The following is a 26,895-nucleotide window of genomic DNA, read 5'->3' on the forward strand; positions in this document are numbered from 1 at the left end:
TCAGGGGACGTTCAACAGCAATACACACTATTATTAATAACGTATCATCAACAGACCTATAAGTCAGAGACAGAGAGAGAGAGATACAGCTCTTGTGTTCAAATAATAATGGGTGAGCTGAGAAGTCATGTGTCTTTCATAATGTATCCCACCCAAAGTGTCACTTGTGACACATTGGAGTTGATATAAGCCTGCACCTGAGAATTGAATATGTTCAATATTTGGACATTTTCAAATAACAGACATTAGAAACTGTATAGATATTACTCATATAGCTGCCTTTATATGGTGTCTGTTTTCACTGGATGAGCATCAAATAAAAATGAAATGTTGTGCTCTTATGTATGTTGAATGAAGGATTGTGTTTGACTATATGTTTCAAACTTATATGATGCAAAATTACTAACAAATATGATACACTTGGGGCCACTTGACTTGTTTTTTATGCAAATCAAGAAGGCGTTTATGATGGTCTTGGAATGATCTTCACTAAACTCTCTTTTGTTTCTTACTTGTAATTTAGACAATAACAAACTGGAAAAGTGTTATTTTCATTTGTTTGAAGGAGAAGCTAAATGTGTGGCTAAGTGTCTTGTTTATACTTTAGCCCACTGTTGCAGTGCCACAGTGTTCAATGCGTTTCCTAGTGCGCACGACCAGTCTGCAGCAGCGCTCCGCAGACCTTTCCCAGGCATCTGGCTGCTCTGCGTTTATTCCTGGAGGCGCTGCTTTTCGCTCCATCACCCCCCCCCCCCAAGGTGGATAAGTCGACAGGGAAGGAACATCGGCAGAAATACACCCTGCGGAAACCGGACGCGGTTCTGAACCTGGTGTAATTCACCGAACGAACTTCATTGCCGCTTATTTTTCGTTTCCAGGATGTGTTGCGCGGTGAGCTGACTGCGGTGTGCGCGGTCTGCGTTTTTTTCCACACAAGACCGAATGGAAGTCGTGATGTAAACTGATAAAAATCTGGATGTACATAGGGGATACTCTCAAATCTCCAAAAATGATGTGGAAGACTGCAGACTACACTTAAAACAAAAATAAAGCCGGACTGGAATCATTTGGCACTGACACTTTAACAAGCAGGGTCTGTCTGCAGATCCATACTGCAGGGGAAACCACAGTCAAGAAGTTGAGGCGAATGATTATTTTTAAAAAGCGAATGCTTTATTGGTCCTCATTTGATGTCGGGATAATTTCCAAAGGAACAGCATTGATCTCCATGAGCGCAGTCCAAATGCCCAACATCTCAAAGGTTAGTTATGTGCTACTTGAAAAAGCTCGTCTTTGCTATAAAAGGCTTTACGCGTGTAAAGAGAGTAAATGTTGAACTGTTTTCTTTACGGTCTTTCAGTCTTTAACTGTTGAAAGGACCAAATATAGGAACAGACAAGAGTCCTCTTTTTGTTTTTCATCCATGCTATTTCCTAGAACCTTTCTTGCCCACAAACAGAAATAAAAATGTCACAATCTCACCAGTGAGTGTGTGCAGACGCCATTTAATACACATGGTAGCCTACACAGACTGCCAATTTAGACAGACCTGTTGTCGTTAATTAGTATGCTGACAATTTAGTTTTTATTCCACTGCCATTATAAACGCAGGACAGCCTTCTATAAATGGGCTTTGTGGTCCACTGCAAAGCTAATGCGCTGTCTAAAAAAAAATCAACTTTTAGAAGAAAGAAGCGAAAATATTTTCCTCCAACCTGACACACTTAAGTGGGTGCTGCAGTGCTTGTGTAACAAAACAGATTTTCTATTTCTAAATCATGTATTGATTACAGTAAAGTGTGATTACTGAGGAAAAAGACTGTGTGTGTGTGTGTGTGTGTGTGTGTGTGTGTGTGTGTGTGTGTGTGTGTGTGTGTGTGTGTGTGTGTGTGTGTGAATAATAGCACACACAAATATCAGCAGACCATCTACAGATCCCCTTGTTGTTCTGGTGTTTGTGCTTGGTGGGAAGCCTGACTTTATCGCTGCTGTAGTTTGAGTTTAGAGACAAACAGATACCTGGCTGAGGTGAAATACTATGTCAACATTTATCTTGAACATTTAAAGAAAAAGCACCAAAACATTCAAAAGGATACTTATTTCTTCACCTTTACCTCCATCAATGAAACAGTGAATCACATAACCCAGACTAAGACACATATAAAAGTAAAATAAACTGTTAAGGCCAGCAGTGGGAAATATACATTTAAAGTTCTACTCTTGCAGAGTCTTCCTTCCTGCTGTCCATGCATGCTCTGTCTGCCCGCATGATTTTTACTCTACCATCTCAAGATTCCAGTTATTTAGTGACTGCAGGGTCCCTCTGCGGCCAGTGCAGAGGTATTTCTGCTACAAAGGAACATTTCTCAACCAAGTTCACTATCAATATCAAACCAAGGCCTAAGATCTCAATGAGGTCTGAAAATCTGCTACCAAAAAGGCTCCCCTATAGAAAACAAGTTCTCAGTGGAGCACTTTTTTAAGGTGATTTCATTAATTGAGGGACGACACTGTAGAGCATTTTTGCTGCAGTAAAATGGCACCTAGAGTGTAAGAGTGACAAAATGCTAAAAAGTTGAAGTCAATTGCCTCTTTTTATTTACACCTATTTAGTTTTATAAACTTCAATTCAAGCCATTGTCAGGCTGTGGGAACATTAGGGTTGATAGTTCATAACCTGCAAAGTGACATTATTGCTTGCCACCTGCCTCAGAAAAGGACTGATCAAAAATTCAAAATTAAATAGTTTGAACTGGAAATCTATAATTTCCCCCAAATGTAAGGAATACTGTAGTTTGGCCTTTAGGGTGTTACTATACCAATCTGTACAAAGACAAGGTGTGAAAACAAGACGTTGTTGTTTTACAGGGGGTTTTGTACCAAACTATTTCTTGGCATGGAGTAACTTCCTGAGGTCTTGTCATCACAGTGAGGTTTCTAAGCAACTAACTTCTGGCAGGTACTACACCAGCGATAAAATTATGATGCAAGTAACCTTTGCCAACCACATTATGGTTTCACACAAAAATGCAAGATAAAATGTTCATTAATGAGCTGTAGAGTAGCTGATTTTCCCTGTTGTATACTATTGTCCTAAACTAAGCCAAGCTAGTTCTAGCACATTTCTACCTGTACAGACTTCCGAGTGGCATTCATAATTTCATCAAACCCTCAGAAAGTAAATTAATAAGTGTAATTTCAAAACGTTTAAGCTAGGACCCAGTTCCTATGCAGAGAACCCAAATTCAAATGGTCTGGAACCATATACGCATGTCATCCCCTCTGTCATCTCCAATAAAGGCTAATCTGGCCCAAAAGATTGTAAAACAAAATGTTAAGCTATTCCTTTATAAATGTAAGTGTTATTTAAGTACACAGAGCTTTGGGCACGACACACATCTACAGATATTTATAAAACAAATGGCTGCTCTTGTTCTTATAATTAATTGGCCTGCTGTGAGTCTGTTAATCCTCACAATATTTATTGGAGAAAGACAGAGCAGGAATAAGTTGTCCTTAGATAGCGAAAAAGAGGAGGCTTTATGCACAAGCTTTATTTAGTTATATTTGGTAGTATTAACTTTTCCTACTTCATCTTGTTAAGCTCTCTTATTTTCATTCTCTCCATCTCCTGCACCCCCGGTTTTATTTTCCTCGCAGTCCCCTGTTGTTTTAAGTCCTTTAAAGAACAGCCAATCCCTTGTGTTTGTATTCACTTGTTGTGCTTCTGTTCAGTGTGTATACTTATACTTAGAATTACATTAGAAATAGCCCATTATGATGGTTGTACTGTAAGTGAACTTTGAGGTATCTGTTGTTGTAAGGCTATTTCCTCATTTTCTGTATATGTTCAGAATTGACAATGTATTTGAAGATCTCGAGACAGCCAGTGCCAAAGATATTGACCTTTCCTCGTTGGTAGACAGTCCACCGTGTCACTGTGAAGGATTATTTCTGTGAAGCTGCACAGCGCCAGAAGCTATATTTTGCCGTCACTAGGCAACCAGCTGATGTTGATCACTTAGCAAGCATTCCTAATTAAATTAACTAAAGCCATTAGTAACTCAAGAATTAAAGGTCTTCAGCTGCGACACTTCAAGCCTGATTGTGTGTATCATGATGTGTCTCAGTGAAACAGTAACACTGCCAACACTTCCTCCATTTCCCATGTTTAATCTAGATGTATCTGATAAAAAAAAACAGGTGCAGGTACCTGGCATGACATTTTATTTATTTACTTTTGGTACTTGATTTGTTTGTCCCCAAAAATATGTAAAGATCCTGAGAAATGTGAGGCACTTGGAAAGCAAAGTGCACTAAGTTAAACCTCCTACTGCAAAAATAATGCATAATGACTAAAGAGAATGTGTTGCTTCAGTAAAACATACATTTAAGGAGATTTATATTCAATTTGCAGATTTTGAAAATACTTGAAATCCTCCAGACTTCATTACAGTTGCAGTCATTCTTTGAAATTGTAGGAAAATACATTAAGTGACACTTTAATGGTTAGATTGGCCAGGAATGACGTGCTTCCTCTCTATCTGTCTTTATTACTCTGACCTCTGTCCCCAAATTTCTCTTCCTCTCATTTTCATCTTTTCTTTCTCAGTCAAAGCCAACAACCAGTGTCTTCTTTCTCTCATATGCTTGTCTGTGCCCTCTCTAGTGTGAACTCCCCCAGCTTGGCATCAGCTGTAACAGAGTTTGCCGAGTGCTGGTTGGCTGAAGCCCAGGGAGATGTCACAGCTGTACTACCGGCGGACTGACAGCTCCTCTTACCGGGACCGCATCCCGCTGAGAATAGTGCGGGCCGAGTCGGAGTTGTCGCCTCTGGAGAAAGCCTACCTCGGAGCTGTGGAGAAGGGGGACTACGCTAGTGTCAAACAGGCTCTGGAGGTGTGTGTGTATGCATTTTGGTGTGTGTATTTGTATTTATACATGCATTGAATACTGGAACATTTGGTTAGTAAGACATGAATGAATAAAGCAGCTGAAACACTTAGTTATGGATGGCTTGAATCTAATCAGATAAGAACTTTATTTATCCCCTTGGGGAAATTCAGATTTAAAAATTAAATAGAATACAAATTAAAATAAAAAATAAAACAGTAATAATACAACAAAAATAAAGTCATAAAGTATTGAAATAGGATATCATTATCACAGTAAAAAGTTGAGCATGTGTATGAACATGTTAAATATATTTACATAATTGTGCAGATGTGAGTGCAGGTTAAAGTCTTGATTCATCACATACATTTAGAAACTATTTGAACATTTCTAAGTAGCTTGTGGAGCCATGATTGTCCTCTTCTCACTTTCAATAATATCCGGGGCTTTATTTACCTTGACAAGTGTCACAACTTAAGTAGACAGGGAATATTGCTAGAGACCATCTGTTCAGTTGTCCCACAGTACTTGGAGTACACCAAATGATGCAACAACTAACAGGGGGCTTGGCACGTAGCAATACAGATAACAACAGATGCAGTTAGGTAAGATGGGAGAACAGACGACAGAGAAACTATTCAGTTATTTACAGTGTTGTGCTAGTTACTGAAAACCAGTAACTAGTTACCATTACTAGTTACTTCATTTCAAAAGTAACTCAGTTACTTTACTGATTACTTACACCAAAAAGTATTACTTAAAAAAAGGGCTCCCATTAATGCCCTTATAGCCTTCATTTCAGTACTGTTATTGCATTGGAGAATAATCCAATCTGTTGATCAAGAAATAGAAATAGTAGAAATAGTAGAAATAGCCTGCATGTGTTCTACAACATACCGTGCAATGGCTTTATCAACTTTTCCCTGGCTAGCAGTCCCTCGGTTCAAATCCAGTCGCTGTTGCTTAGGTGGAGTGGCGTCGGATGAGTCTGGGTCTGTGGTCTTAGCTACTAGCTTCGTCCCAGCATGTTGTTTCTGCAGATGTTTCAACAGATTTGAATTGCTGTTTTGGGAAGTAGATAGGATATTTGACCCGCCAAGACACAACTTACATTTAACTAAAACGTTATTTTCTTTGTGCTCGACAAAAGTGAAATAGTGAGAATACCTCCAGGCGGAGAAACTCGACTTGAGCTCTGCCGCCGCCATGATAGTTTTGTTAGTAAACACAAACACGCCCACAGCGCGTCTCCGCATGTGACACAGGAAGTATCTAAGTACATTTACTCAAGTACTGTACTTAAGTACAGTTCTCATCTCTGTTCGCCTCGCTGTTGGCGCCGCTCACCAACGTCTGGGAGCCGAGACTATATAAAAAAAATAACTGAGTAACGCACCATGTATTAACGGTAACTGAGTTACTGAATTTAAAAAATAACGCGTTAGTACTAGTTACTGTCAAAAGTAACGGCGTTACAGTAACGCATTACTTTGTAACGCGTTAGTCCCAACACTGGTTATTTACAAGAAAGCAAATCTTAATCTAAGGACAGAATTATTGCACTCAAAGCTTCAACATTTTAGGCTTTTATCTTAATATGTTGCTGTCGTGACCAATTAATGCCAGGTTTGTCGGCCACAAGTACTATTCAAAAGAGTATACCTTGATTTAGCATTGCACTCCTTTGACATTGCAGGACTCACATTAGATCGTTTTTCAAAAAAGGATCAAATACATTTTCTCTTTTATTACACAGAGTGTTTTTCCCTCAAATCCTGGTGCATACATTACCCACAATACAACTCCACTAGCGACAGTTCAATCAGACATTCACATATGTTATGCTAGTAGCGACAACATATAGCCTTGAGCCTTTAGCCTCAGGCAGAGATAAGAGCAGCCTACAGAGGTATGGTAATCTCTTTTCTTTCTGACTCCACAAGTCCAGATTTTCTTTCATTTTTTATATTTAGGCCCCACACAACATCCCTTGTGGACATTTATCCATTTTCATGCAGCTGTTAGAGCCAAACTCTGTAGACTTAAGTTGTTCAGAAAGGTCTCAGGATTGAACATTTCCGTTAAAAACAACGTGTTTTCCATGTCAAAGACTACTTTCTCTTTTAATCAATGATATTGATACAACCAAACCCTGACTTTCTTCCAGGAGGCAGAGATCTACTTCAAGATCAACATCAATTGCATCGATCCTCTCGGCCGAACGGCTCTACTGATTGCCATTGAGAACGAGAACCTGGAAATCATTGAACTCTTGCTGAGCTTCAGCGTCTACGTCGGAGATGCTTTGCTACACGCAATCCGCAAGGAAGTGGTGGGAGCTGTGGAGCTGCTGCTTAATCACAAGAAGCCCGGCGGAGGCATGCAAGTAAGGAGGGGAGGATGGAGTTAAAGTGTTGTATGTGTAAGAGAGTGATCTGAAGACAAAGCTTTAAGGATACTAGAAAAGGATCATTGTTGATGTTAACTTTGGCTCCAAAAATATGTTTCCTCAAGTTTTTCCTGCAACTAAATCATGTTCTGATATTTAAACATAGAGTTAAAGGTGGGGTAGGTCATTTTGGAGAAACCAGCTCGAGTGCACTAGAATTTGAAAATACACAACCGGAAAAAATCTCCCACTTCCTAACAGAGCCCCTCCTCCAACACACACGAACGCGCACATGACCAATGAGGGCACGAGATAAGTTTGTGCACAGATGGAAGGCTGACAGGCAGGTAGGCCATCCAGTTATTTTAGCCGGGCCGGCTCAGATGATTGGTCGTGCTTTTTACAGCGCTACGGCTTCCACAGATGACGTTTTTTTAATGTATTTTTTGTCAAAGCATTTCATATATTTATTGCTATCGGGATGTTAAGAGCATTCCATGGAATATAACAAAAATTGTTTCTGAAATAAATTACATACCCCACCTTTAATGTTGGTAAAATACACCAGCCTTGCGTGTAAATGGTATAATGACCTAATTTTATCTAAAATAATATGATATTTTGGACAAATGCAATGTGCAGCCAACACCACCCGTATTGTTTATCATAAAAGGTGGGAGCAGTCATTTTTTAAATCTAAATGAATAATAAAACCTCCAAACCCCACTGTGTTTGAAGGTTTGAACCCTGGAAAGTGCACAGTCTAGTGGCCAATAATGTAATAAATGCCAATTTGTATTATATTAAGAATATAAAAATGGTGATGTTTTGAGCAGTTATTACATTACAGTAGTTTTACATTTTTCTCATTGTGTAGGTTTCAAGCTGCACGCAGTGGCCTGAAGCTTTTTATATAATCTGAAATAATTGACCCATTTTGTTTTCAACTACAACAAAAACTGAAACTTGAAATGGCTGTCTTCACAAGACTTGATCTATCTTCTGGAAATGGAACAGGTCTTACAGAGTGAGATTTAATTAGAGCATCAACTAAGAGAAAATGTGATGTATATTTTTCCAAATGAACAGTATATTACTTTTTTTATTTAGTGAGGACTGAGATTAGCTGGAGAACGCTGCAGTTCAACCCATGCACCTACTCTTTGAGAAGTGCCTTTTAAGAGCTTTAATTGCTGTTATAAAATAAAAAAAACAGACTAATTAATTTCAGATTGATGCCCCTTTGCACCGTTTGCTCTCCACTCAAGGAGTTTTTTCTTTGTTGTTGTTTACTGGTTCCTGACTCACGAGAACTGCACTGACTAGAAAACACACATACATGAATTCACATGCTCTATTCCTCTCTCCTTAGAAGTAATGCACCATGAACCACAAAGGAACAGATGTTTTGTGGCTTCATTGATCAACTGAAGGGTGGATGTTATTGCTTTGCCTTTTTAGAAAATATGCATTTGTCTTTGATAGAATAAACTGAAACGGTGGAAAAAGGGACAAATGAAAGGAACATGAACAATATATACGGGAACAAAAGAGAGCTCAAACACAAGAGATAGCTCTGTCGTGTTTGCTAAATGGATGTGGGGCGAATGAGATATAGAGGCCAAAAATATCCCGTCCGACCCCCTCAGCTGTGACATCAATAAGCAGCCACATTTCCCCCTTTTCCCTTAATGTCTTTGTGCGATAGTGCTTCTTCCATTACACGAGTAGGTTGTGAAAATAGATCACTCTTGTGCTACCAAGCTAATCGGTTATATTAAATGGCAGACTGGGAAACGTGTATTCCTATCAGCGTCTTTTCTGGAGATTCATTAATAAGAAGATTAATTTTATGCTCTCTTGGTGTCTAGTTTCCTTTCTATTTTGCAGGCTGTCAGAATGATGTGTCTGTTATTTTCTTAGTGTGTTATGGCTTGGTTGTTGCATAGGATGCCAGCGGTATGAACAGCATCATGTCATTCTTCAGAGTAAAGATACGATCTCTCAAAGGCACAAACACTAGAGCTCATAACGCCTCAATTATAAGGAGCTTCAGGGTTTTTTTTGTTCTATTGTTCTTCTTTTTATAGTCCACATATACAAGCTGCATGTAGACATTAAGATAGCACTGTAGGAAATCCCGCTTATCCTCCATATAACACAGAAAGCATGTCATCTAGCTCGAATCCACACAGATTTGAGCTTATTTTCCGCAGTGTCATGAAAAAATAGAAATGCTCTGTGTCCCATTTTATACTAGCTTTTTCTAAACGTTTGTGATGTTGTAGGATGACAGGAATCAGTGGGGACTCTCAGAAAAGACACACTGTGTGGTGCAGCAGATGCTAATCTTAATCATTGTGGTGTCGGTGGATGCCTCATTCTAATATGAGTAACAAATATGCATTACAAGAACTACAAGTGGGCTATTATTGTGCTTCTCTTCTCCGCTAATGTCATTACTTCACATCTAGCAGCCTGCACTCCTCCTGCTCCGTGCTTGGGCTCGGTCCAAGGCAGTTTGATGTCGCTTTTTTGATGTCCGTCCTCCTCCCACCACATAGAGAACAAAGTAAATAGCTTATTAGATCACCCTCCTCTGCGAAGAATGACGACTCACAGTCAGACGTGGCTCTGTGCCACTCTTTGGAGTCGCTGCTGCCCTGAGACTATACTCGGAGAGAGTGACAAAAAAAGATTTTAGTCGCAGTATGGATAATGAAACGTTTTTGAGAGAATTAGCCAATCCCTTGATAACTATTCTTTATGGTTTGCGAGTGACACTGAGCTCCACTGGTACTATTTCGTTTCATAAAAGACTACTCTTATGTGAAAGATTTCTTAAGAAACCTACAGTAAAGTACAGTTTAGATTAGGGCTGCTCGATAATGGCAAAAATCATAATCTCCATTATTTGGGTCAATAATTGTAATTGCGATTATTAAATGTGATTATTCTTTAACTTTGAAAACATCCATTTATTGGAGAAAAAAAAGTGAACAGTATGTTTTTAACAGTTGATTACCCTGAACTTTAAGTATAATTCAACTGAAAAAAAAAAAAAAGATAAAAAAAAAAAAAAAAGTAATAATAAAATAATCGTTTTATTTGATTACGTTGTTTTCGTAATCGTTGCAAGCCATAATCGTAATCGCGATTAAAATACGATTAATTGAGCAGCCCTCGATCAGATCTTGTATTACATGTGACTTGCACATTCAGATCTATGTCTTTTGGCTTGTGAAAACAGAATAAATATATATACTATATTGAGACATAAACATTGCAAAAATGATTCCAGACATCAGCCAAGCAAGGCTCTCAGTAACTCTTTGGTTCAGTCAGAATTATCTCACAACAAAAAAATGTATAAGTAGGAAATACGTCACAGATATCTATGTGTATATGAGATGAATAATCCCAATTTTGGGATAAATAAATTATATCTATCTATCTGTTTCTCATAATGATTACTGATATCCCCTTATTCTTCCCCCTGCACCTTAAGGTTAACATGTGTCCATTTGTATTAAATGTCTCAATTACTGTAGGATGGATTTCCAATAACATGTATAGCAAAATATTGCATGCTATCAAACTGAACTAAGATAGAGAGCTTGAGAAATATAAAAAATGAGTTTGCATTTTAGTTTTGAGCATGTTAGCATGCTGGTTTTACTCATTAATGCTACAGCCTCACAGACGCACCAAATGTGCACTTTTAGTTTTTTTGTTTTCAATGTATAACAGTGCCCTCATGAGGTGAATGAAGAACTTGATTTACAGTTTATGCCAGGTATTAATTGTGACCATAGCCGCGGGAAGTAGGGGTGCTGGGGGTGCTGCAGCAGGGCGGTGACGGCTCGGTTCGCTCACGGCCGGCACCGCCCTTAATGTGTTTTTTAAACGGCATCATTGAAGTTGTGCTGACAGGCGACAGAGGTCCAACATGTCTCCGCAGCGAAGCCACTATGTAAAGGTCCCAATAGCATGGCTATCCTCCAACACTTCTCTGACTATCCCGTCTCTCTCCTCTATGTTTCCCTCACAACAAATTGGATAATAAGGCCTTCAATTAAAATAAACGAAAACAGCCAGCTGACTCCTCTGCACCCTGCAGCCGGGTTTTCCCTCTGAATGACATGGGAATAGCAAAAGGGGTTCAGCTGGAGTGGAAGATAAGAGGAATCGGCAGAATGAGTTTCTTTCTGACCATAATGATTCCCTGTGAAATGTGTGAAATACTAAGACGCTGCGGACTATACCCTTTACAGCGGTCATGATATGGATGACATTTTGTCTGCAACTTTGACAAATGGGCATATTTTTCTTGATGGTATTTGAATTATTTTCGCAGCTCAAAGCGCCTGTTCTTTTGGCCTTGCTTATTCCATTGAACTCCACTGTAAAGACCTTTGATCTGTTCTCAGAGAGGAACTGTTTTAAGCAAATAAACAGCTTCCACTGCATTGAACATGTCTGTTAAACCTGACAGAAGGCAAAGAGACTCTGATGTTTATACAATTCTAAAAGGCAACAAAAGGCCAAGGCCAAATGTGTTTCTTCAAATATTTGTTCCATGTGTGATTGAAGCATTGACTCTCTCCTCTGAAAGGTGCCTCCTATCTTGTTGGATAAGCAGTTCTCTGACTTCACCCCTGACATCACTCCCATCATCCTCGCTGCACACACCAACAACTATGAAATTATTAAGCTTTTGGTGCAGAAAGGCGTGTCAATGCCGCAGCCACATGAGGTGGGTAAAGCATTTGTATTTGTTGTTTTGATCAGTGAAATCACACACCTCCAAAATGTCAAGAAGTGTTCAGGGAACAAACAAATCACTGCAGTTTTTACACTATATTATGTGGGGTTATAAAAGTGTTATATGTTCATTATTATTATCCATTTAGTTTATACAGAAGATACTCTATGGAGCTTTTACAATTTTGAAGTAGGTACTTAGTTAGTATCTGTTCAGTTTATACCATGAATTATTGAATAAAGATCCTATTTAAGATGTAATCAAATAACAGACCGTGACTGAATGTCTGTGATGAATGTTTTCTGATGCTTTTCAAGCATCTGTGTTTTTTAAGATTGTGATCTATTAAAAATTAAACTAAATTATTATTTATTTTTCCGTGATTGCACATCATTTACTAGATCAAAAACTTGTCAACGTCTAAATAACCCACCCAGACATGACAGTGATTACTTGCATAATATAATAATAGATACAGAGCCTTTACTGCGGGACCAAATCATGCACAGAAATGACCACGTTACTAAACACCATGAAGCCTCATTAGAATGTGTTATGCTCTGTTTGATGTTGCAGGTGCGCTGTAACTGTGTGGAGTGTGTGTCTAGTTCAGACGTGGACAGCCTGCGGCACTCGCGCTCCCGCCTCAACATCTACAAAGCGCTGTCAAGCCCCTCGCTAATTGCGCTCTCGAGCGAGGACCCCTTCCTCACTGCGTTCAGGCTCAGCTGGGAGCTAGAGGAGCTCAGCAAGGTGAAGAGAAACGTCCTTTTACAGGATTTGATTAGCTGTCTCTTGCATTCACTAACCTCTCACTGCCCTTCCATGATACCGTGATGTAACCTTCCATGAATTGTCAATTTATTAGCCCCACTTTTTAGTTAAATTGCTCTTGGTGATACAAATATAATAAAAGTTGAGCTGTGAAAATCCAGAGGAATTATAACAAATGATTGGTCCTTGCCTTGATGGTATATTATTTCCACACGGGAAAAAAACAAAACTATCTTCTGTATATTTTAGAAGATATATAGCAAATACAAATGTCAGATCCTTTCTCGACATAAAACTTGAGATTTCCCATAATATATTGACTCGACTACTGTCAGGGTTGAGTGAGGCAAGCAGGACCCAAATGCAGATAAACAGAAAATACCTTTTATTTCAAGGCTACCGATACAGAGCTGAACTCTCTTTCCCGTGAACACAGTCAAACAACAACAAGGAACTCACAAAGACTAACAGAAAACACAGAACCTAAATGCACACAGGACTAATCAAACAAACAAGAGACAGGTGAGGAGGGAGGAGAAAACACAGGGGCACCAGGTGAACACAATCGGGTAATCAGGTAGGAGGGAAAACAGACAGAAAGCAACAGGCAAGACAGGGGGTGAACACTTTTCAAAATAAAACAGGAAACCAAAGACAGAAAAAGACAAGACAAAACACAACACAGACAGATCGTGACAAATACAGCTCCAAGGTTTTTGCAGGAATATTGATGCTAAGGTGTATTCTGTATTCCTAAGGTGGAGAACGAGTTCAAATCAGAGTATGAGGAGCTGTCACAGCAGTGTAAACAGTTTGCCAAAGATCTCCTGGACCAGACAAGAAGCTCCAGAGAGCTGGAGATGATCCTCAACTACAGAGACGACATCAACTTATTGGAGGATGAGGGCAACAACGACCTGGCAAGACTCAAACTCGCTATCAAATACCACCAAAAAGAGGTAAGCAAGGAATATAAAGCTATCCTGTTTTTGCTTAGAGCCTAATTTAAAGCTTTCTGGATGGATGAGAAGGCTGTGAATAGAATGCAGTGAGTGAGTTACATCTGTAGGTAATGTGATACACTCATCCTGCCATTATATCACATTTTACATTATTATTATATGAGATTTGAAACACAAGAAAGCAATAGTCTTTGAAGGACAAAACATGTCAGGCAGAAAAAGTGTATTCTTTGTTCTATATTTAGGAGTAATTGGAAAGGAGCAGGGAATGACATCCTCCTGCCTATCAAAAAATAATAAAACACACAGTCGAGTGCACCTGCCCCCTCTTGCTTTGAGCTGTGACAGTCAGATATATTTTTAATATCCCAGATTCAGCCTATTGAATTGTGCAAAATACAAGAAATCATATTAGGTTTTTTTCCAGGCTTCTCCTTGCCTCTCCACAAATATTTGTTGTACCCTCCTGTCCAGTATTGTTTGTCACATTATCTGCTGCAGAGCTTGTTGTTAGATTTAAATGCAAATATACCCCATGCACCATTTACTTATTGTTTTCTGGCCAAGAGTGCCAAACCTGCAGGTTTTGCTGCAGCGAGCCAATAAATTCTCACTGCTGTCACTGCCTGAACAATGGTACTGTGGTGTAATGATGTTAAATCACTGTCAGGTACTTTTTTGACGGTGCCAGAAGCTGGTTTGAATAAGATTTTATGTTTTTACAGCTCACACAAATGACAGAGCTGCAATTCAATTAACAAAGCATTGCAGCGGCAAGGTAATAGTAGTGTTTCAATGTTAAGATTGTAACTGTTGCTGGGTGTGTAAGATATCTACTTTTTTAAATAACAACAGAATTTTGTGTAGAAATCTAGCTAAGTCAATTCAGTCATGTTGTCGCTGAAAAGACAATAACATGTTGGGATTTCTTCATACAGTGCATCCAGTTAAACATACATTGGGTAATATTGAATGCAGAATATGAAGGACATTTGGTTTTAAAGCAGTGGAAAGCAGACAATAAATGAATATTGAGTACTATCACTATGTAGTTTGATTAGAGAATAAATTGGACCCTTTTTTCAGCAACTCTATGGGACGTGACATGCATTTAAAAAGTATATTCATTATTATGGGATATGGTTTAGCCTAATAACTCCAGAGGAATACTTCACAGTCAACTGATTTGATGTGTTTCTCTGTTGTTTGATAAACATTTGGCAGTGGGTGGTCATTGACAATTAGTATGGGAAAAAGGCTAATTGAACAATTTAAAATGTACATTTTATTTCAATCAATTATATTTAATTTGTGCTATTGCCTCAATGGCTAAAAGAATGTCTCTATAATGCATTGCATTTGATTTCCAATGTAAATGGTGAACTGATAATAGCTTAAACGTCTTGTAATTGTTACTGATTACAAAAGATGTGTACACTTGCATTCAGAGTCTTCCATACATTGATTAGTTAATGATTGCTGTAATCAATGTACAATTATTTACAGCCTACTTTTAAATGTTAGTGCTGTGGGTCAAAATGGAAAATCATAAAAGTGATGCATGATATTTTTCTGGCTTGAATGGAGGATGCGGACCGTTTATAGCGTCGCTGTTGTGGGATGTCTTATGGCTTCCTCAGGCAATAAGAAAGGGGTGAGATAGATATGATGCTGCAGAGGTGTTCCGCTGTAGTATATAAAGGTGAAGCAAAATGATGAGGAAGCAGACACATTACTCCCGGGAGCAACTTATAATTAATCTAGCTGTCTATTGCCGGGAGCCCTGCCTGGCTGCCGGAGCAGATGCACTTTTGGAAGCGTCTCGATTAATGACGCTGCTGTTTCCTCCCTCATCCATACAGTTGTTGTGCGTATTTCCTTTGTTGGCAGAGGAGCATGTTGAGTCACGAAAGGACAACTGGGAGTATCGCACAGGTGGTCATGATGATTGACAGTCTCCTGTAATCCAGCCCCTCATCAACCTCTCTGTTGTTGGCAGTAAATATCTCATTGCACCCACAGTAATAACTCATCCTCTCCTGTGGTCGCTGCCACAACAGTTACCCTCCCTAATTATTCAGGACATGTCCCAATATGCCCTTCTCCTGCATCCAATCCATAACGCCCTTCGATCGCATCAGGACATTGATAGAGGACAGTGTCTCATGATGTGGGTAAAAATCCACCCAACTGCCCTTTAAAATGACAAATCTCGACACTACCAACTAGACTGGTGGGCAGTCATTTCAAATAAAAGTAACTGTGTGTACGTGAATGTTATAAGAAATGATAACAGTCCTGTAGTGTATTTGATTATTTAAATTATCTCTTAAAGTTTCTTAATGCAACAGGTGAACATCAGCCATTGCAGCAAAATGTATCTTAACCTGTTTCCTAAAATCATATTACATATTTGCGTATAATGAAGGAATCGCAAAAAACCCATGACTTTCATTCTCAAAATAAATCCAGGAAATATGTTGATTTCTGTAAAAAAACAACTCTGATTCTGCATTGGGAGACTTGCAGACAAAGATACATTGATTCACAGAGGTATTGCACATTATTTGGTAATGTAATTCTGATTGTAATGTTTGTAGTATGTGGACCGAATTACTCTGAAGGAGGCTGTGTGAAATTGGATTTTATGTAAATTCTGCCACACAAGCAAAATCCCATTAATAGTTATCTTGGCAGCGCTGTTCCATAAGATGCAGCATTACAGTATATCCTTCAGACAATCTTTAGTAAACAGTTCATTGATCCGGAAAGAGGAAACATTAAATGAGTGAAGTATTGTACAGCATTAAAGATGTGCTCCATAAAATTCCTAACAAAATGAAAACAGAGGAAACCGTTTAGCTTGTCTGTCAATGTAACAGCGCTTTTCTTCTGAAGAGACGGTTAATGGCATGTGTAAGGAGAAAATGTATACACACACACACACACACACACACACACACACACACACACACACACACACACACACACACACACACACACACAGAAGTGTTTCAAGTTATTGCTTTGTGCCTGTGACAGTTCTGCCCTCTGCGAGGCATCGAGGGTTAAATGAACGCTTGGATGAACTGGAATAGCTTGAAAGAAGGTTTTTGCAGAGAGCAGTTATTATGTTCAGGGCGTTTTGTCTGTGTTGGTACCACCACTCATCTCTTTTACCGCTTTTGCAGACAAACACTCCAGCTCTTAATAATAATTGGCACTCACGACACACGGTCGGAATTATTTCTTCCATAGCAGTGGCTGTTGATGATTGTCGCAGTGAGTGACGAGGAGTGACCTTCAACTTAAAAACTCAAGGGCATTCGTCCTCTTAAGCCTCCTATGCATGGTGTGTGTTGGCACGCATTTGCATATTCATCCTTGCATGTGTGTGTGTTTTTTAACTTTGCTGCTGTTCCGAGGGTTTAGAAAATAAATCTGTAATGGTCTGAGCGGACAGAGCAGTCTGCACTTTGATGCAGCGGGATGCCAAATCAGATACATTTGATAAGTAACACATACAGTACACAATAAAGTGCAGATAATCCCCTTTACCTACCGGAGGGTTTCAACAGAGGAACATTTCTATTGATGTACTTACACAAATGTAGGTGAATACATTGAATATTCACAGTGTGAGGACAAACAGACCTTCACTTTATTGTTGTGACTCTCAGAGGCACCCAGGGAAACCTGTCTCCTACATGCTGCAGTTTGACGTTGCCCCATTGTGAAATCTCATAAAAACTGCAATTTGGCATTTCAAAATGTTTATTTTGCCTCCATTAAAATGGAATTGCTCAATAAAATATGCTGTGGAGTAAAGGATCATAATTAACAATCAATTGTTTATGCAATTTCTCGGCAACACATATCAGTCTTCAAAGTTCAGTAGTCCAGTATGAACAGCCTTTAAATGATAGTTTTCCTAACATGACAAATGTAGATGACTCCAGTTCATTTCCCAATGCAATTATTGCAAGGTGTATTAAAACAGAGTATAAGAATATCATATTATAAGGACAGATTTCTTCCAATTGTGAACTAAATGACCAGACATATCTCATGTAGTTTTGTTAGGGAGATGTTGTGCTTAATGTAATCTATCATCCATCTTTTCTATTTAAAAATATGTATTTATTTCGACATATATCAGAACAGAAATAAGCTAAAACATAACCAGTTGTAAGTCAGTGTGTGGCATTGTGAAAGCGCAGCAGAGGAGTTCCAGCAGATACATCACCTTTGTGAGGCCGCAGGGAAACTTCACACAGTAGGAAGCACCCTCAATTGTCGTCTCACACTTCTAATGTAAGGACTCTTCTGGCACCTTTGGAAAGCTGACAGTGTGGAGAAGCAGGAAAAAAAAAATATATATATATATATATACTTTTCCATCACGACTTTAGACCAGGAGGGAATGATTTTGAGTTGTGTGAAGAAGCCAACGGCGAAACATATCACACTTCACTACTGCTGAGCTTTGGAAGTGGTGGTGATGACAGAGAAAGGGACAGTTGAATAGCAGAGGTGTGTGACAGGGTCGGTCTTTCCCCCAAATGGAAAATAGAAAGGTAGATGTGTATAAGGAATGGAAGGTACAGTCAACAGGATTCTGGTTCAAAATATTCAAAAATACTACAGCAGCATAAAGGAAATGAACAAAACAAATTACATTAGTAAGCTCTTTATATTTTCATTGAGGCCAATGTATGAGACGGTGCTATAATTGCTTAGCTTGTATTTTACCTATTCTTAACTACTGTATATAAAACAGGAAAGTTCACTTTGTCTTCCTGCATAATAAAATACTGGGAAAAACAAATAAAAACACATTAAGACACAGGTTTCCTTTGTTAAGTCGATAATCCCATAAGGTTTTGGAGACGTTATTATTGCAAATCTTTTGCTAAAACAAATGCATATCAGCATGGATACATTTCCTAATTATAACGCTAATTAGCTTAATTTCTGACCTCATTAGCTTCACTGTCGGGGTTTAATACATCATGCTGATTAAGCCAAGATATCAGGCAGCTCAAGTGCCTCTTGTTCACTATAATTAATTAGGAACAGTGTTTTGACAAGCAGTGAAAGATAAAGGCTCAACGTATTGGTTATGGACAACTTACTTGTACCCCATACAAATCCAAATGCCTGCGAAAAACGGGTGTTATAAAGTAATCACAGCTGTCTTCAAATTGATGGAAACAATTCTATTTCCAGCTGCTGCAGAATTTAAAACAATGGCTCCATTTTTTTGTATCATATTATTCACGGAGCTCATGTACTTTATCAAAAGATTTAGCCTGCACCCCTGGGGCAGCTTCAGACTTTGGTTGCAAACATTTGATTTGCAGATATATCAGGTTCACACCAAAAGGAGTCATATAAAAAGGGGAAAATCAGCAGGTAGCTTTTCCACTTTTTTAATCCCAAAAGTTAACATGTGGTATAATGCTTGTATAGCAACTCTTAGTGCACAGCGACAGCCAACATTTCTTGCAACATATAGCTGGCTATTCTCTCCCCCCTCCTCCCCCACATAAAGAGGGTAGAGAAATAAGATTATCGTCTTCCTCTCCACTCATCCATGAAATGCATCCCCTCCTAACTTCCCCCTCTGCATTACCTCTCAAGTTTTGTGGCATCATTGTAGTCAAAGTATGGAAATATGAGCCATTTTACTCCAGACCCTGACACAGATAGGGATCTCTGGTTCCCATGGTAACGAGGCTGCAGAGTTGGTGAATTGGCACCCGACGGAGCCGTCGACACTTTGACTCTGATATAGAAGCTCAACGTGATAATGATGATGACAACACTGTGTGTTCCTGCGTAAGTGTGTTTGCATTTTCCCATGCTGTTAGAGGCATTGATACAACACAGAGTTTGTTTGTTTGTTTCTAGGAATTCAGATTCCTAATGTCACCAGATGCTGCCCATGATGCAGTCCATTTTGCGGAGGCAGTCCCACAGCACACACACAGTTTGGCATCATGTGAAATCTGTACTCAGTTACCAAGAGGAGTATAACAAAAACATCTCCCATGTTATTCCTTTCATTATTGCAGTGTCATAAGGTATTGGTCCCACAGGAACACAAAACATCAACAAAGCCAAACAACGGGAAAGATGACTAAGAATATTTCCACATGTTGATTTGCGTTCCAACCGCTTTCAATTAATCTTGTCATGCAAGATGAAGTTCTGACCATATTCAGACATCTCTGGAAGGAGTGCTCTGGTATTATCTTAAAAATTCCATGCACTCATAAAAACATTTATTGTAAACATGATTTTTTTACTGACTTCGGTCCCTTTATGGGTTTTTGTGTCAACGTAGCCATGACCAGATTCCCTTCTTACTGTATATGTGTGTTGGTGATAGCTCTTCAATGTTGTACACCACCAACATATCCCACTCCTACGTATATATCCTCTGAGCTGGAGCTTGCTGCAGTTTCTAATTCTAGCATATGGCCACTGGGGCATTATGGTCTGTGAAAAACTACTAAATAGCCTCAGGCTGAGGATACTCTCTCCCAGCAGTCTTAGTGCTGGAATCATGCCTAAGACGAGTGTATGAGGAGTTATTTTTAAATCTGTATTTCCAACAGAAAAGTTGAACTATTCGCTTGTTTCATTTAGTTTGTAGCGCAGCCAAACTGCCAGCAGCTCTTGGCGTCCCGGTGGTACGACGAGTTCCCCGGCTGGAGGCGGCGCCAGTGGGCAGGGAAGTGCATCACCTGTGTGTTCATCGGCCTCCTCTACCCTGTGTTTGCTGTCTGCTACCTCATCGCTCCCAAGAGTCGCCACGGCCTCTTCATCCGCAAGCCCTTCATCAAGTTCATCTGCCACACGGCCTCCTACCTGACCTTCCTGTTCCTGCTGCTCCTCGCCTCCCAGCACATCGTCACCACCGAGCAGGACCGGCAGGACAGGCAGGGTCCGGCTCCGACCACCGTGGAGTGGATGATCCTGCCCTGGGTGCTGGGTGAGTAAAAAGGGTGATGTATCCTAATGACTTTGGTGATGCCCAGACGTTTCCTCTAACTCTAACATAGGAATGACAATGTAGCTCAGTGAATCTCTCTACAACCATTGAAGGGATTGCCGTGAAATTGCACTGCAATGAATTGATATGTATACCGTTGGGAATCCCTAATCTGTTCATCCAGATCCATTAACAAGCAAGCACTTTAATTTGGTTAAAGATTGTTTAATCACCTAATAGCTTAGAAAAGGTAAAGACATCTAAGCCTGACCTTGCATTTATTGCTAATCTAATGTTAGCGTACAAACATGAGATGAAGAACATGGCAACATTTAAACCTGCTAAGCATTATTGTAATACCTTTACCTGCTCCGCCCAGCTGAGAAATTATTCTTATGTTACTCTTTTGCACACTTCGAATCCCAAAAAGACTTTTAGAAATATCTGCCTACCAGTTACTTTATATGTTGTTAATCTATGGTTTAATAATATATATATATATATATTTATTAGATAATCAGTTAATCTCTGTCCTTCTAGGATTCATCTGGGCAGAGATCAAACAAATGTGGGATGGCGGTTTCCAAGACTACGTCCATGACTGGTGGAACCTGATGGACTTTGTCATGAACTCTCTATACCTGGCCACCATTTCTCTTAAGATTGTAGCCTACACTAAGGTAAGCTAATATTTCAAAACAGTGATAAAAGGGACAGGTTTAGGTTAGCCTTCTTGTGTTCTCACTTTATATGTTTGCCATCCTTTGTCCTGTTCAGTACAGTGGGAGTAAACCCAGGAACCAGTGGGAGATGTGGCACCCAACACTAGTGGCTGAGGCAGTGTTTGCCATAGCCAACATTTTCAGTTCCCTGCGCCTCATCTCGCTCTTCACTGCCAACTCTCACCTGGGGCCGCTGCAGATCTCTCTGGGGAGAATGCTGCTGGACATCCTGAAGTTCCTCTTCATCTACTGTCTGGTAAAACACTGTTATCATTTGTGTACCCAGGCGGGAATATAAACATGCAAACATAAACATATGGATTGACCTAAATCAGGGGTGTCAAAACTTTTTTCACTGAGGGCCACATACAGAAATATATTTGAAGGGCCGGGCCACAGCATGGCTTTCCAAAGGGTTTAATTGATGTTGTTACAAAAGGTGTTGCAGCTCATTCCTTAAAACAGAAGTCTCAGACTGCTTTTAATAAGCGGAAATATGAAGGGTATATTTCAAACTTGTTATGCAAATAAGGTTATACGTTTTTTCAAATGTAAGTGCCTGAATTTATTTGAAAAGTGGGAATACTAATGTGTATTATCTGTTTACTATACATATATATTTAAGAAGTAAAACATAAGAAAAGCACCAGTTTCTGATGTGGGCCATATTTTGCTTTAATAATTTTCTGAGGCCCAATTCAAAATGGCCATAGTTTGGACACCCCTGACCTAAATAATGCATCCACTCCACCCACACTCTCTTCTTCTTCAGGTCCTACTCGCTTTTGCTAACGGGCTGAACCAGCTGTACTTTTACTATGAGACAAAGGCTTCAGATGAGAGGGGGAAATGCAAAGGCATCCGCTGTGTGGAGCAGAATAACGCTTTCTCCACGTGAGTTCACATGAATCTAAACTTGCTAGCATGTGTGATGTTGTGAAATTAGGTGGCAAAGTAAGAAACAGTTGTGTGTATATACTTTTAAAAGTATGTGAAAAGTGTTCATGTTGCTTAGAAGAATAGATTTTAAAGCTGTTTTTGAGTGACACCTGTCTTTCCTTCACAGGTTATTTGAGACCCTGCAGTCTCTCTTCTGGTCCATCTTCGGTCTGATCAACCTGTATGTGACCAACGTGGATGCAGACCATCAGTTCACAGAGTTTGTCGGGGCCACAATGTTCGGCACTTACAACATCATCTCACTGGTGGTGCTCCTCAACATGCTGATAGCCATGATGAACAACTCCTACCAGCACATTGCAGTGAGCACAGATCAAACATATTAAGAACAAAAAGCTGCATGAGTGTTTTTGAATAGATCATGTTCGCAGTGCTTTTGATCTAGCCCTAATCTCTGTTTCAGGACCATGCAGACATTGAGTGGAAGTTTGCTAGGACAAAGCTGTGGATGAGTTACTTTGAAGAAGGGGCCACACTGCCGGCCCCTTTCAACATCATCCCCAGCCCCAAATTATTCTTGTACTTTTTATGCTGGATCAAAAGGCATGTGTGCAAGATAACAGGATCCAAGCGCAGTGAAATCTTTGGAAGTCTCGGAGTAAGTCAAACACAAAATCACACTTTAATATAGTACGTTTCACAGGGATAGAAAAAAGGGTTTGTTTGTCTTTAATTAGAAGTATTTATTGTTTTGTGCTTCAACACTAAGAAGCCATATGGAGTAATACAAATGTGCAACACTGTGGAGAAAAATCATGTCCTTTCTCATCTCCCACTCTTTTACTTACTCATCCTCTTTGCTACCTGATGTCTTTGCAGAGACGAGCAGCAGAGAACCTGAGGATAAACACTCAGTACCAGGTAAACAAAGTCAAACAAGCAGCGAATGATTACTGCCATCTGCTAGTGTGTGTGTGTGTGTGTGTGTGTGTGTGTGTGTGTGTGTGTGTGTGTGTGTGTGTGTGTGTGTGTGTGTGTGTGTGTGTGTGTGTGTGTGTGTGTGTGTGTGTGTGACAGCGCAAACGTTCTGCTCTTCGACTGCCTTTCCACGCAATTTCTATCTGTCAATACAATCTCATACAAACGCTTTACAATTACACCCAGTGGGATGTTCGTCTCCAGTCTCTTCTTCCTACTTGTCATTATCTGCAGGTGGTTATTGTAAACTTTTCCGATGAAGCTTATCAAGTATTTCCTTTTGCGCATGTATAAATGGAACATTTGACTGTGAGTTTTGAATTGAAGCGACTATTTCATTCAATATTAGAGGATGTTATTGTGTTCATATTCCCTTTTTAACCGATGTAGGAAGTAGTGAGGAACTTGGTGAAACGTTATGTGGCCGCCATGATTAGAGACGCCAAGACAGAAGAAGGCCTGACTGAAGAGAACTTCAAGGTAGGAACAGTTTCTGGTCAATATATCAATATTTACCTCAAGTGACAAAAAAAATTAACTTGTCCATGTACAGAGACTGTTCTGCACTCGGCATAATGCTTTATGGCTTCTTTTCAGTCATTGTTTTGTTTTTCTGGCACAAAGAACTTCTGGCTGCTTCGATCAGTGTTATTTTCAGCCACAACAAGCCGTTTTTAACACTAAACACTCAAAGGAACCTGCTTAGTACCAAACATATTGGAGCATTTGGCTGCTTAAAAGCAGACACTTCTCTAAGGAGTTTCTGGAGCCAGAAAGGAGAGTGAATGTTGGACATTTATCAGGTGGACATAAACAACTCCAAATGCATGCTAATGTGTCTCTGTTACTAATGGGTGCCTCATCAACCTGAAGGTGAGCCAGTGTTTTGTTTATAGCTCTGCTTCCCTCAGATGGCTTAACAAATGAGTTCACAAAAAAAAAAAAGAGAGTTCAATCGGCCATCGTTTAGCATCGTACCATTCTGGCTTGTTAAGACATATTGTCAATAGTTTGTCCCCTGTGATTTAGATGAAAATCCTAAGACCATTTAAATGTTCTTTTATGCCTTTGAGAGAAAAGAGCTGCTGCTGTGTCATTATTAGGAAGTAGTACGCTCTGCCCACTTAGTATTGACTGAGATGAAATTGAAGCGATACTCAAAGCAAATACAAAACAATTGAGGCTAGTAGTTGAATGATAAGCATGACTTGATTTACCAGGGGAGCTCACTCTTTGCTTTGCTCTCCCAGGAGCTGAAACAAGACATCTCCAGTTTTCGATATGAGGTGATGGGCATGATGAAGACAGGGAAGCCTGCTCTTCAGGGGGCAAAGGCCAGTGGCAGCTCAGCGGAGTCCAGCCTTGCTTACCCCAACTCGTCGCTCAAGGTTTCTCCCGTCCCCCAGAGCAGCCAGGGGAAAAGCAAACCCAACAGATTCAAGATCATCGCATCCATCCTGAAGCAGAGCTGTTCTTCAGCTTCACCGAGACCGCCCGAGGTCTTCAACGGGCTGCCTAACGGACTGGTGGTCTCCGAGGAGAGCTCAAGTAAAAAGTCAAGCCACAAGAGAAATCCCCCCAAAGATGACATTGACTTTGGCTTGTTAGAGACACGCCACTGGGGCAGCAGCGAAGCCACATCGGGGGCAGGAGAGATTTCCAGAGAGATGTACTCTTTGTCAGAAGAAGCGGGGGGGCCGGAGGTCTCTGACGCAGAGCAGCGAGACAGAGAGCAAAAGGAGATAGGTGAGAGAGGACTCCTGCTGACGGAGAGGGAGGAGGAAAGTGCAGTGAACGAGGCCAAGGAGGAAAACAGTGAGGTCATCAACACCAACAGCAGCTCCGATGAAGGGGGGAAAATATGAGCTGATGAAAAGGATAAAGAGAGTTTAACCTGCAGTGACTCGGTAGCTATTGGATGTTTGTCAGGGTCATCCGAAGAAGAAGCATAAGATGTGAAACTACCTGAATAAATAACCACCGGCTAACTAATGTTGGAATGAAGACAGACAATCAGCTTCAACTGAGGACGATATTAATTGAGTTATTATAAAGCGAATGATCAGACTTGATCTTTGGAGACTCAGGGAGGCCTTTGGTTTGTGTTTTAAATATATTAGCAGTGGAGATGCAGCAAAGGTACACGTGGATTTAGATTTTAGGATTTTTCATCTTATCTCATCCCTGATGATTGGAAAGTAATTATTTTCTGAAACTGATCATTTCCTCTATATTTGACCCCCTCTCCCTTACCTGACTTCATTTTAAGTATACTCACTTTCTTCTGTCCTTCATCATTCTCTCTCTACCTCTTTTTCCTTCCGTTTATCTCTACACCGCTTCACGCCCTGTTTCCTTTATCTCACTTGAGCAATAGATGTGTTCTGTTTTAGACCCAACTCTCTGCCTTACTTTGTCCGTTTCTGCACTTTGCACACTTTACACTGGCATACAGTATCTCAAAGATGTGTCGAGCTCTGATCGTGCAACAACAATTCTGTCAATGTTTTTCTATGCAGAAAGCTGGGATTGTGATACTCATACGTACTTTTAATGGTGACAGTTCATGACCAGTATTCTCGTATGTACAGTAGAAAACGTGGAACAATAAGATAAATACAATATGAACACAGCCTATAAACCATTAAAAGAACCATATTATTCATGTTTTCTCACTCCTACAGAAAATAAAATGTTATTTTGAAGAGATTTTCTGTTTTTAACTTGTACCTTTTAGATGTCATGTTTGAATGAATGATGTTAGATGATAGAGATTAAAACAAGAAACATGTATACTTCTTTTTTTGTATTTTTTGTCTTGTTCTACAGATTGCAGACGGATAGAACCATGAATATATATCAATAAATTAACTTTTTGTGCTGACAATATTGTATCTTAGATAACATAGTTAAGATTTAAGTTCAACAATGATAATGTTTTCTAAATATAGTAAGTGTTTTAAATGTGGTTATCAGAGCAAGGGTAATCAAAGCTCTGGGTTAACATTGCAAGGATTTCGATTTTAGGAGTAAATTCATTTCATCTTGTCTCATCCATGAAGATTGGAAAGTAATTATTTCCTAAAACTGATAATTTCCTCTCTTTTGGTCCTATGAGTTTGTTAATTGAATCTCATAATTAGATTGCAGACATTTGGGAGTCCTGCTCAATAAATTAGGAGCAGGGTGATGATGAACCAGCGATATGATGAATGTGTGATTTTCTTTCTGTTTTCTGTTAATGAATGTCTCAAATGTGTAATTAATGTTACATTTCGTGCTAGAAGCTAATTAGCAGATTCCAAACATTTGCTAAGTGTTTTCTTTCTCCCTGTGAAACTGGGGTATTAGCTCTGGCTTTTGTTTAGTCCTTCAGAGATGAGTGTTTGTGCGTGTGAACGTGCTTTTCGATCCAGAAATCCAAACCATTAGTAATGACTTTCTGTAAGTGGAGAAAGGTGTAATGAAAGACAAATAGGTCATTTTCTTCTCTTATGAACCCTACAAAGAAG

At 39.6% G+C, this 26,895-nt stretch overlaps 1 protein-coding gene across 2 annotated transcripts; it reads left to right on the plus strand.

Moving 5' to 3' along the window:
• The first annotated feature begins 723 nt into the window (after positions 1-723).
• trpc4b (transient receptor potential cation channel, subfamily C, member 4b) lies at positions 724-26,250 on the plus strand. 2 transcript variants are annotated; one of them, XM_010777107.1, is made up of 15 exons: positions 724-1,261; positions 4,670-4,899; positions 7,061-7,279; positions 11,898-12,038; positions 12,624-12,800; positions 13,580-13,780; positions 20,438-20,783; positions 21,324-21,463; positions 21,561-21,761; positions 22,278-22,399; positions 22,572-22,767; positions 22,869-23,063; positions 23,285-23,326; positions 23,774-23,863; positions 24,634-26,250. In XM_010777107.1, the coding sequence occupies exons 2-15, from the start codon at positions 4,741-4,743 to the stop codon at positions 25,246-25,248; spliced, it is 2,844 nt and encodes a 947-aa protein (XP_010775409.1). In that variant the 5' UTR covers positions 724-1,261; positions 4,670-4,740; the 3' UTR covers positions 25,249-26,250. The 2 variants fall into 2 exon arrangements, with proteins under 2 accessions (XP_010775409.1, XP_010775410.1); XM_010777108.1 differs by having other exon boundaries at positions 21,339-21,463.
• Positions 26,251-26,895: the final 645 nt, after the last annotated feature.

Source organism: Notothenia coriiceps, unplaced genomic scaffold (assembly GCF_000735185.1).
Source record: "Notothenia coriiceps isolate Sejong01 unplaced genomic scaffold, NC01 NC01_scaffold00017834, whole genome shotgun sequence".
In the NCBI taxonomy this organism is placed as follows: domain Eukaryota; kingdom Metazoa; phylum Chordata; class Actinopteri; order Perciformes; family Nototheniidae; genus Notothenia; species Notothenia coriiceps.